At 40.3% G+C, this 12,720-nt stretch overlaps 1 protein-coding gene across 1 annotated transcript in view; it reads left to right on the top strand.

The window, feature by feature from the left end:
• Window positions 1-12,720, top strand: part of HGD (homogentisate 1,2-dioxygenase) — a 42,653-nt gene that overhangs the window by 6,646 nt on the left and 23,287 nt on the right. Inside the window, exon 4 of the mRNA XM_002925952.4 lies at window positions 3,768-3,873. Coding sequence (XP_002925998.2) covers window positions 3,768-3,873 — 106 coding nt within the window. The remainder of the gene's footprint in view (window positions 1-3,767; window positions 3,874-12,720) is intronic.

Here is a 12,720-nt window from a genome sequence, read left to right as displayed (position 1 = left end):
GTGAGAGAGCGGCTGCACAGAGTCTGGAAAACACACATGTCCAGCTCCATTTACAAATTCTCACTTGTATTCAGAAGAAAGTCCCCAATAAACTGGCCTTCCCCTACAGGTTGTCCAGTTGAGTTTTCAAGTTTGGTTTACTTGGGTTTTTTTAAAATAATGGCTAACTCAGAATTATAAATGATTCAGTATAACTTCTTTAGAAGATAGAAATATTATGAAGTATTATGTTCTTTGCATGGAAATATTGAAAAACTAAGCTTGGGCAGTTGAAAGGTCATGTATTATGGCCCCTTGTGGTTTGAATTAATAAGGTTTTACTCTTTGGAATTTGCCTTTGCTGGAAACCAAGCGCATTCATTAGCATGATGTGTCATGTTCCCTCTTTGCTCTAATCCCACAAGCCAGGTCAATGAACTCACTCCCTTGATTGACTCCCATGGGACAGGTTGAATGCAATGGATGTGCAGTTTGGGGAGGCAGTAAGTGCTGTGGTTTAATCAAGTCGTGTCGAACTATAGGAATATCAGGCTAGGGCCTCTGTGAAGAGGGCTGCTCCTAATATTGAAGATCTGGGAGGAGGGCAGTTGGTCTGGTACTGCTTAGTGGGAGGGACTGGGTTTACCTCCACAAAGTCCTCCTGAGAAGCAAATGAGATAGTGAATACAACAGCACAATGGACCACACAAATGATAGGTTGTTGTCTTTGGTAGTTAATTATGCCCACTCTGGATTAAGGTCCCCTGAGTTTGAATCCTGCCTCCTTCTCTTTTCAGCTGTGTGACCTTGGGCAAGTCATCTACCCTCTCAGAGCCTCTGGTTCCTCATTTGTAAAAGAGATAATATAGTACCTATTTCATAGTTGTGGTGAGGATTAAAGGAAAGAATGCCTATAAAGTACTTAGCACATTGCCTGGCACAGGGTGAGTGCTCAATGAACATTAATTTTTCCAACCATCATTACTATCGCCATAGCAGAGTTTCTCCTTCCAGTGCAGGGAATCCCTAGGAGGCTGTCGGAGAGCTCAGCGTGAGCTATGGCAAGTGCTATGCTACCATGTCCATATCAGTATTGCTGTTCTCTTGATAGCTGTGTGCATGGAGGGAAGAGGGGATAGTTCCTCATACTTGCCAAAATTGGGGGTTAATTCTATTGATATTTATTCATCTCTCTCTGCAATCCCAAACAGTCAAGGTAAGGTAAGCACACTGGCAATTCCTGTCCATTCTAATTTATGACAACCTCACCTCCATGACTATGTTCTTGACTTTATGGCCCATTCGCTAATGGGACACCTGGACTCCAGAGTCTACTGCCTACCCCCATTATTCAGCAATATCTTCAGCCAGCAGGAGCTTAGCTCTGTTCCAGGAGGCTGAAAAGGAGCTGTTGGCATTTCATTAAGAAGCTGGCACAATCCGGGGCGCCTGGGTGGCACAGCGGTTAGCGTCTGCCTTCGGCTCAGGGCGTGATCCCGGCGTTGTGGGATCGAGCCCCACATCAGGCTCCTCCGCTATGAGCCTGCTTCTTCCTCTCCCACTCCCCCTGCTTGTGTTCCCTCTCTCGCTGGCTATCTCTATCTCTGTCAAATAAATAAATAAAATATTTAAAAAAAAAAAAAAAGAAGCTGGCACAATCCTTCAATCGGAATTAAATCTCTGTCCAGGGCAATGTAGTGCTGCCTGGGGAGTTTTATAAACAGCTAAAAAAATAAGGGACACTCGGCATGGCTCACCCATCTGTTTAGAACTCTCCAAAGGTATCCACAGTAATTTTGTGAAAATGCTCAAAATCCCAAGTGGAAAGAAAGAACTAGCTTCCTGAGGTGAGCAAGGCTGGGATTCTTAGAGTGAGTCAATCCTCCTTTAAACCAGAGTGGAGGGCTCTCACAAAACTATCAGAGATTATACCCACCAGGGGTTAATTTTTATCAGACTCGTTAGCTGATCCCTTAAGTACTGAGAGGGGAGAGTCAAGACAGAAAATGTGGAAAATCTGGACCATCATAAAAACCCAGATGATTAGGAATAGACAGACAATTCAACTCATATCTAGTAAGTGAGCACCTATTGTGTGTGAGGCGTTCTAGATACATAAGCTGAATCCTTGCAACAATCCTAGGAGATAAGGATGAGAAACAGGATCCGGGAATTTTTGTAACTAGCCCAGGATCACACAGTTGCTTCTAAGATACACATACATGCCCTCAACTCCAGACACTACTGGAATCTGCAGAGGCTTAGTTTATTCATAGCCTGAAGTCCAAGGTCTGAGGTCATATCATTTTGAAGTGGAGGAATCAAACACCCACTGGGCAAATCTAGCCCTTTATCTCCCAAATGGGTTCGGTGTGGGGCCAGGTAGACTCCGCCCCTTGAAGCAGACTGTCCTAGGGCTTAAGGGGCCACAGCCCATTCAAGCAGGTCCGGTCTTCCATTGTCAGAGGTCGTGCTCCTTGTCATTCTGTACACTGCCAGAATGATGGCCTCTGAAAGGACATGGGTCCCGCTTAGCAAGTTTCAGTGTCCCTCTCAACTTACAGACAGTTCTCCTGGTGTCCTTCAAGACTTCTGCATCAGAGTCTTCTCTTCCTGAAGCCTGAGGTCTGGGTCCTGGCAGGGAGCTCCTCGGCTCAGGCCTTGACATAAACGGATAATAAAACTCAAAAAGGAAAGAAGGAAGGAAGGAAGGGAGGAAGGGAGAGAGGGAGGGAGGGAGGGAGGGAGGAAACAATGTTACAAATATACTTACAATAAGAATATATGGACAAATCATCTTACAATGTTGGAATATAGAGTGTTAATTTCCTAAACCTCTTACAAATTAATATCAAAAAGATAAATAACCCAACAGAAAAATGGTAAAGGACTTGTAGAAGTAATTCATAGAAAAATTAGAAAGGACCGATAAACATACAGATCCTCGACTTTCTCATAATAAAGGAAATACAAAATAAAAATGAGATACTATTTTTTACCTATAAGTCCAAAATTATTTTTAATAATACCCCATATTTATGAAGACATGAGCCATCAGTCACTCTCATGCATTATTGTTGTGAGAATAAAGTGGTACAATGATTTGGCAATTTTGTTTGTATATGCACTGGTGATGTCTGAGAGAATACATAAGAACATTGTTAAGCTCTGACGCTTCTGGTAATTGGCCCTGAAGAAATCGCAAGAGAAATTGGAGGACCTCTTTACCCTTGGGGACTTTTGAATTACTTAAATTATTTCTACCAATAGCATGTATTACTTTTATATATTTCAAAAATAACAAAGAAACCACCCATATTCTCNATTTTTAAAATATATATATATATTTCAAAAATAACAAAGAAACCACCCATATTCTCTCAATCTATGTAGGATTCATTGCCCTCACCTTCTAGAGTAAGAATTAGTATCCGATGACGTATACACACTAATGTTTTTCTATGGATTTTCCTGTACAGATATCCCTCAAGGTACTTTTCCCCTTCCTTTATAATTGTCATTGGGAAAGACAATTCTTCATTTTTTGTCAGTATGGGAACCACCAAGAGCCAGAGCCTCAATTTGAAGAGTGATGGGTAGAGTGGAAGGGTGGGAAGAGGCCAGGCCTATGGGCAACAGCAGCTATTAAGAAGTGATGCTGTGTCATCGTTTCCCACATTAAAGCCCACAGATCGTTGTTGAGCATCTTCCTGATGGCACTTCCTGAGCCAGTTTGAATATCCCTCATAACACCACCCTAAGGCTTATGTGTCCTTGTTTTCCCCCAGTTGGTTGTACAGGATTCTACCTTCAGTTTCTCACAAGCCCTTTGAATCCATCGACCAAGGCCATCTCACTCACAACTGGGATGAAGTTGACCCGGACCCTAACCAGGTAAACCAGTCCTGTGCGTTAGAGCATACCATGTAGCCAAAGCCTTGACTATAAATATTTAAGTCAAAGCTGGGTCTTTGAAAAATTAGACATTTTTTAAAAAATAAATGCTAAAGTGTGTCTGTTCTTTTGCTCATACTTGGGTGGGAGTTTTGGAATTGATTGTGCACGTGCATGAGTGAGTGCATGTGTTCATATACTCTGCCTTCGGTAATGAGACAGACCCAATACTGAAGTGGACTGAGCTCTGTTTTTGTTTTTTACCTTTGAGAACTCTCGTATATTCTCTTTGTCTCTTAGCTTAGGTACATGCCACTGATAACAGGTACAGAATGCAGGAAGTAGAACAGACCTGGGCTTGCATCCCTGCTCCTCCACTTACCCGCTGGGTCTTTGAGCCACGGTGTTTCACCTGCACACTGGAGTGATCACAACATTGGCCATGCAGTGCTGTTGTGAAGATTACATGAAAGAACAGGTGTGAACATACTTCACACAGTGCCTAGCACACAGGAGGCAAGACCCAGGACTCTGATACAGCCACGTTGATATATTCACTTAAAGGCAGTGGTATCATATTGAGTATAAAATCTGGAATTTTATGTTCAGGTCAATGTGTTTTTTGGTTTTATATTATTTTTTTATTCTGAGGTCCCTATCTGCCAGATTGGCAGAAAACAACTTCATTTCAGTCTTCCCTGGGAATCGCTGGTTTTAAACAATGCCAAAGTAGGAGGAGTAGAGGTTGGGCCTTGCTGGTTGGTCCTCCCTCACTGGATAATGTTGAGATGCCCACTGTTCTGCTACCATCATGCAGAGGCTTGGGCACGGAATCATCTTCCAGTCCACTTCTGGTTCTGTTGTCCTAGGTATGTCGCACAACTCTTCCCTCCTTCTCAGAGTTCCAGGGTGCAGGTTCAAGAGTCTTCTTTGTATTCAAAGTCCACATAGATCCGTCAACCAATTCATCTCTCTCTTCCTCTCTCATTCTGTCCTTCCCACAGCCCACGGCAATCTGATGCCTCCCCTTGGTTTACCAAGACGTTATGTCTATATCTACAAATACCCTTCCCCTAAATGCTTAGATTTTTTTTGTAGAACAAAATCCAGAATAATCATAATCACTTTTGGTTTCCTGCTCTGCTCCATCTCTTCTAATTACGGAAATCTCAAAGAACTGAGTACCTCCTTGCATGCTACTTTCTCCTCTCCAGCAGGGACAGAAGGGAGGCCTTCAGAGTGAAAAACAAAATGTGAGTTAACAACTTAAAATGTTAGCCATCTCACAGCCATTTTGAAACCAGGATATGTTGTCTAAATGACTGCCCCTTAAACTTGTGTGAAGTTTAATGCAGGAAGCAAACATCCTCCCCGTTCACCCCTGGCCTATTTTTGTCTCTCAGCATATGGGAAATGTCAGTCCCTGCTGCAACCCCCAACCCTGCAGGCACCATGCCCTACCAAAACCCAAAGCCAGGCTTTCAGCTCCTGCCCCTTCCTGCTTCCTCCAGTCAGGATTCTTGTGCAGATCACAATTTGCACCACCAATGTGGGGACCCTGTGTTCACCATGTCCTTGAGTCTCACCTGGCCTCCTAATCCAGGCCCATCTGACCACTTTCTCTCCCACCCTCAGGTTAAGAATGCATCTGGCACACCATCCTCATTTAACCATCTGGTTCCCCACTTAGCTTGTAAAGGGCCATAAATCATTCTAGCCAAAGTCATTGCTATTCTCTGGGAATCTGCTGGATTCCTCAAGGCTTACATCTCAAACTTGCTAATTCCTGTCTTAGAGTTAAAATGGTCATGCTTGTTTGTTTTTGACCAATAAATAGACCTGACTGCTTAATAACGGGACTGTATCTTCTATTAAAAAATATAAAGGATGGATACCTGTACTTTGATAGGATTCCTGGTCAGGCTAAATAAATTAAGCATTTAATATATACTAATTTTGGAAGGTTGAGAGGGTATGTGAGCCACAAGAATTTTCCCTTTTCTTTTCTTCAGGCAGTATAAGGGAATACCCAATTAAATTTCTGATAGTTCTCTCAAGTGGAGCCAAATCTCATATTACACAAAGAAATAGGGTGGTTGTAGAATCAGCAAGACAAAAATTAAGTACAAACAAAATTATCTCTGAAAAATCCCTTGAATCACCTACAAAATATAGGATACTTGGTTTTGTGTATGCCACCCTGTATGGTAATTCTTATATACACTGAATTTGAGAACTAACTACGCTAAATTGAGCTAGACTAAAAGAAGGATTACAGGGAAAGGCCACAGGCAAATGTTCAGGAATTCAAATCATGGGGACTTTATTTATTTATTTATTTATTTTTCTGAAGATCTTATTTATTCATCTGACACAGAGAAAGCCCAAGCAGGGGGAGCAGCAGGCAGAGGAAAAGAAGCAGGCTCCCTGATGAGGAAGGAGCCCAATACGAGGCTTGATGCAGGGCTGAATTCCAGGACCCTGTGATCATGACCTGAGCCAAAGGCAGATGCTTAACCCACTGAGCCACCCAGGTGCCCCTCATGGGGCCTTTATGATAGCTCTCAAATAACTAGCGGTCAATAAGGCAGAGTGGGAAATTTCAGTGCCCCTACCTGCTCATATCATCCACACCAGTCATCAAACCCTCTATAACCTTAATATATCTTCATAGATTTGTTTATGGTTGTGTGGCCAAGAGTGGAGCCACACTTATTTTTATACAATTTATTTGAGGTAGAGGTCAGGTTTTAAGCCTAACCTTAAGGAAAATGTGAGTGTGATATGAGTCTACTGTGAGTGTGATAAGTAACATACTCAGTGATATTGTTTTATTACATGCTATCATTTCTATGATACTACTGATACATTTTATTTAACATGAATATACCCGTTTAGAGTGATTATTTTGTAGTACAGGTGGCTTATCCATGGAAGCTAACCTCACTCTGATAGAATTTTTCTGGTTTTGTCTTGTTATAAAAGTAATACATAGTTATAAAAACTCAAATGCTGTAGAAATTACCGAAGGAGAAGCCTCTCATTATAGGCAAGAGTCAAGTATGCCATTTTTGCATGTTATTTTATTGCTTCATATCTAATTAACAGACATTTTGAGAGGGCACTTTGAGGCAACTGCATTAAAAATCCTGAGTTAATGTAGAGGCATCCAAAGAACGGCAGCAACAGTTTCTGCTTGCTTTCTAGCAGATACTCAATATACATTTGTTTCCTCTCCATCCCTGTGTTTCCCATTCTAGCCTCCCGTTGTGCTTCTCCTTGAACTTGTCACTTTTCTCCTGTTTTGAATTCCTTCAAACACATTCTATATGATGGCCACCAAATGAATTTCTTCTCCATTATTTCCCTTTTCTCCATTCATGACCTTGTGCTACACACTTTGGGACAGCTGTGCCCCAGAACTCAACAGTGCCTCTGTGAGCAACAGCTCCCCCAAGGGTAGTGGTGTCTCATACTCTGTGACTTACACCCCCTGCCATCCTGCTTCCTTTGCCCTGATACACACATCCTGGCTGTTTCTGCTACATCGATCCTTTTGTCTTTTCATTTACACCTTCTTGACAAGTTAATATCTCTTTCCAATTTTATGCTTCATTAATAACCACAGCAACCTGCATCCATCACTTCTCCCCTCTCATAACCTCTTCCAAATATGGACACTAGACTCACCGAGAAAGTCTCAGAAAATTATATTTAGGTACCCATCTGACAGTCCTCTGTTGAAGCCTGTATTGTAGGTATGTCTTCACCTGTCACAGACCAAAATAAATAATTCATCAGTTTCACCAACTCCCCACATTAGTCATCTCTGGGAATTTGAAGACTAGAAAATTACCTAATATTTCCTCCAAGAGAGCATCATGGGATATGCTATCATCACTGTCATCTTTGATACCTTCCCAGGAAGATTGAGGACAGTGTTCCCAAAACCTTTATTTCCTCTTAGCACATATTTAATCAATTGTCTAAGTATTAATGAAAACTATTTTGAGTGTATTTAGATTCAGGCCGTGGACATAACAAGTTCAATCCATTAATATCTCACATAAGAAATATACCTAATTTTGTTCATCATGTACCTTCCTCTAACTTCTGGAATCTCAGAATTTAACAAACAAATCTGCATCCACTCTAACTGTGATTTTGCAGATTTCAATTAGCATTTCTGAATCAGCATTCCTCTTTAAAGATCAGAGTCCTTTAATTTATCTTTCTTATTACTACGTCCCTAACCTTTTGACATTTGGAAAGTCAGACTGGAGCCAGTTAAGCCTCAGCGGAGGGAATTACCTCTTAGTTCTCAACCAGTATAATTTGGACCAAGTGATAAATACCTCACAGCTAATTAAAGACCAAGCCAGAAAATTTCCTTTGCCTCTATGACATGGAAATTACCAAAAATGTTTCCAAAAAATACACCCTCCCAGGGTATTTGCTGTCTACTTTGTCAAACTATTCAGTTCCCCTATCCCTAAAAGCCCACTCTCTCCAAAAATGTCCTGGATTTCCCACTTCTTTAAGTTTCTGACCAAGTTTCTCCTATTCATACCAGACTTCTTGAGAAAGAAATCTAAACCCATTTTATCACCCCCACTCATCTCTGAACCCTTTACAGTTCAGCCTGTCCAGACTACCCTATTGAAACTATATCTTCTTTAAACAACAATAATGCACTCCCCACTATTAATACATGTTTTTATGCAAAACTTACATAAGAGTGTCAATGCCCAATAATCCCATCAATACAGAGCTAACCACTTCTAAATTCTAGTTTTTTTTCTTTCCAGTCTTTTTTTTTTTTGTACATATATGTAAATAAGATCTGGTGTCCCATGCAGCCAGAAACCAAAATTGATAGAAAATAATTCCAATCTTCATTTGTTTCTCTTGAGAACAATTAAGAATACTCAATATATAACCTACAAGAACACTTGGTACACTCCCCTTTCCCCAGTTTCCCCAGACTTCAGCCCTCTCACACCCTGAATCCTCTTCTCGTTTCACTGCTCATCTTCCCCAAGCTCCTTAGCCCTGCCTCTGGTTCACAGTGTGCCTCCTCTTCTGTTTTTCTGCCCCTGGAGAATGAACTTACAGTGTAGGCCCCCACCCCCTTTTCTAGGAGACTCACACATGAAACACGGATCTGCATGGTGAGGCTAGAGTTCACAAGATTGAGAGGAGCGAGGATGGGCAAATCTGAATTTTCCAAAGGAGCGGGGAAGGGCAGAGGAAGGGTTGTGAACAATTGTATATTAATGTTGTTTTAGAAATCAGTTATACAAACAAACAAAAAGTAGAAACAGACCCATAAATACAGAGAACAAACTGATGGTTGCCAGAGTGGAGAGGGGGGTGCGGAAATGGGCAAAATGGGAAAGGGCGGGGGAGGTACAGGCTCCCAGTTATGGAATGGGTAAATCATAGGGATAAAAGGCACAGCATGGGGAATATAGTCAATAATATTCTAATAGCATTGTATGGTGCCAGATGGTAGCTACACTTGTAGTGGGGATAGCATGATGTATAGACTTGTCAAATCACTATGTTGTGCACTTGAAACCAATGTCACATTGTGCGTCAACTACACTTCAATTTAAAAAAATCAGTTACATATATATTTACTCTAATGAAAGTCGTGCTTTAATACAGTTTTACATTGTGGGGTTTTTTAAATTTAAACATCATTTTTTTTTTGCCTTTTCCCATGTCTTTTTAAACTCCTTGAGCGTAGGTAATTTTTAATGTGGCTTTGTAATCCAATATATGTTTATAAGATAATTTCTCTATTGTCAGATATTTAGAGTGTTTCCATTTTTACTATCATAAATCAACTATGGCTAAATACAGTCCTTTCTCCTCAACATCCCAAAGCCTACAACAGTTGACTTCCCTCTCTTCTTCCTGTGCAGGCTCCCAAGACAAGCAAGCAAGAGCCCTAATTTACTATCATGTCTTTTGAACGCTCCATTTTCTTCCATGTGCCCTACCCACCAGCCATACTGGAACTTTTACCATTTCAGGGCAATACCCTAAGTTTTCCTGCCTCAGTGCTTTATGCTCTTTCACCCATGTGGAATTTTCTCTTTCCCTCATAAATATTCACCCATCCAAATCCCACCCATCATTTAAGACTCATCTTAAATACCACTTTCTTCCTTGAGCCCTATCTATATTTCTCAGGTTATTTGAGAATAGGATCTATGTCTCCATCATCTTCATATGACCTGCTGTGTTCCACACATGTCTTCTTCCAAATAGTAGAACCACAAGTATTTGTTGAATTGACTCCCTGATAGCTCAGATCCCATCATCCTATAAACAGACTGGATTGCATTTTCCTAAATGCATTCCCTGGTGTTTGCCAAAAGTATTAGAGTGCACGTTGCTCTCTGTTCAGCCTTTTGGATAGCCTGCTGGCTCTTTTTACAGGAAATCTCCATCAACTTGCATTTCACTCCTTGGTAAGATGTCAGTACTTTCTGAAATCCAGATTATTTCATTGTGTGTATCTCTTATTTTCCATATATAAGAATGTTAAATAGGCTCTATGCCAGGACTTATTCCTGAGGGAACATTTCTCTTCCAAAGTCATTTCTACTTACCTATTTCCTTGTTTTCCTATCAGAAAGTGCCGACACTTCCAAGGTCTTCTGTAATAGTTTCCCTGAGGGCAGAGACTGTCATGTTTACTGCCAGCACCTGGCATTAAACCTGGCACACAGAAAGGTCCAATAAATCCTTCGAATGAATTACTATACGGGGCTCGAACAAGAATGCTGACACTGAATGACCTTAGCAACGTTCCAGTCCCAGGAGTCAGATTGGGCCAGGGCAACTTAGCACTGGAGGAGTAGTAAATAAGGGTGAGATTGGAAGGCCAAGTACAAGAATTAAAGTGAGGCAAAGCCTGGGTTTAGAAGCCATGCAAATCATGAATAGTTTGGGAAGCAGATCAAAATAGGCTGAGATATAAGGGCTCAGGGTGTAGGTTACTGAGAGAGACTGGGAGAATCTTGGTATCTGTTCTTAGTAAAGAAAACTTCTCTAAACCATCAGTTCTTTCACTACTAAAATAGAGATGATAATCATAGGCATCTCAGAAGGTTGTCGTGAGAATTAAATGTCATCCAACAAATATTTACTGAGTGACTACTATGTTTCACGCTCTGTGTTAGGTGCTGCGTAATGGATGTAATGCTCTTAGTTTTATACTCAAATGCAAGGTCAAATGGGAATCCAGGTTTCTATTTATGAAAAAATGTCATTCAAATCCAATGAAGAGTTATCTTTTTTGTAGCTTCGTGAAAGACTTTTTTCTAACTTAAATTTTCGTTAGTTGACATACAGTAGAATATTGGTTTCTGGAGTAGAGTTCAGTGATTCGTCATTTACATACAACACCCAGTGCTCATCACAACACTTAACCTCTTGAATGCCCATCACCCATCTAGCCCATTCCCCAGCTGCCTCCCTCCATCAACCCTCAGTTTGTTCTCTACCGTTAAGAGTCTCTTTTGGTTTGTTTCCCTCTCTCCTTTTCTTCCTCCTTCCCATAAGTTCATCTGTTTTCTTTTCATGAAAGACTTTTGAAAGTCTGAATAAAGTATAGTAACTTGCATCCTCCTTACCCATGCTCTTGACTGTTACCTCAAAGAACTCTAATGGGTCACTCAAAGCCTGATTTCTCTCCACATATATCATGTTGGCTTTTCTCTTAAATTACTAGATTTGCTGAAGAATTCAGTGAGCCACTGTTTTATTTTATTCACCCCACATACATATACACACACCTTCCTGAGTTTGTACTAAAACTCACTGTAGTGGGATTACCCTGGGCCTCTCCTAGCCGTAGCTACTGCTAATAATTGCTTACACACTGTGGTCACCCTGTATCTACAAGTTACTTCCAAATTCTTAGATAGATGGTATTGGCTTCTAATGATATGTCTACCTCTAGTCAGCCATTATTGTTGAGAGTATCTAACTCATCTAATCTAGTTGAGTCCAAGGCAATTTTATGGGAATTTCAGTAAATCAAAGAATCTTACTGTTAAAAGGGATACTCAGATCTTCCAGTCCAACTCCTGATATTCTGACTCTGGAAATACTGAGGCCAATTCTCTAATTTCCTTTTCATTCCTGAACATGCATTTTAAATCTTGATGACTAAATGTTGCCACTGATTCTCTGTTCTTTGGTAACCTTAACAATATTTTAATTCTAACTTCGGATTCCCTTGAAGATGCTTTTCAAATTATTTCTAACCACCTCATTTCCGGTAAGTAAAGGTTTATTTTCCAATAGAATTTGTAGGATACAGTGCAAAATGTGTGAAGCAATGTTAGAACTGAAAGGAGAAATAGATAAATCCACAATAGTTAGAAATTTCAACATCTTTCTTTCTCTCAACAGTTGATAGAACAACTAGACAGAAAATCAGGATATGGAAAAACTGAGGGTTTTTCGCATACATAAAGAATTGACTTACATTCTAGAAAAAAATCTTTGGACTTTCAGAAACATTTGCCAATTTACTATTGTCTGAATGTCACTCGACCACAAATAACCTCACAAATTTGCTTCAGTCTTATTCTTTGAGACATTAGCAATGTTCTTAATGCCTTATATTTATTCATTCAATCATTCAACAGAAATTTATTAATATCCTCTATAGTCAAGACATTGCATTGAGTCTTACAATTGATATCATTGCTTTTGAAATGTTTAATAATTAAATTCCGTGTGAAGGGTTATTTAGCAATAATATATAGTTTGAATTTTAAAAACTATTGAAAAAGTGGTAGGACAAAATCAATTAACAAGCAT

This window comes from Ailuropoda melanoleuca, chromosome 1, assembly GCF_002007445.2.
Source record: "Ailuropoda melanoleuca isolate Jingjing chromosome 1, ASM200744v2, whole genome shotgun sequence".
Classification (NCBI taxonomy): domain Eukaryota; kingdom Metazoa; phylum Chordata; class Mammalia; order Carnivora; family Ursidae; genus Ailuropoda; species Ailuropoda melanoleuca.
This window is presented reverse-complemented; position numbering and strand designations above follow the sequence as displayed.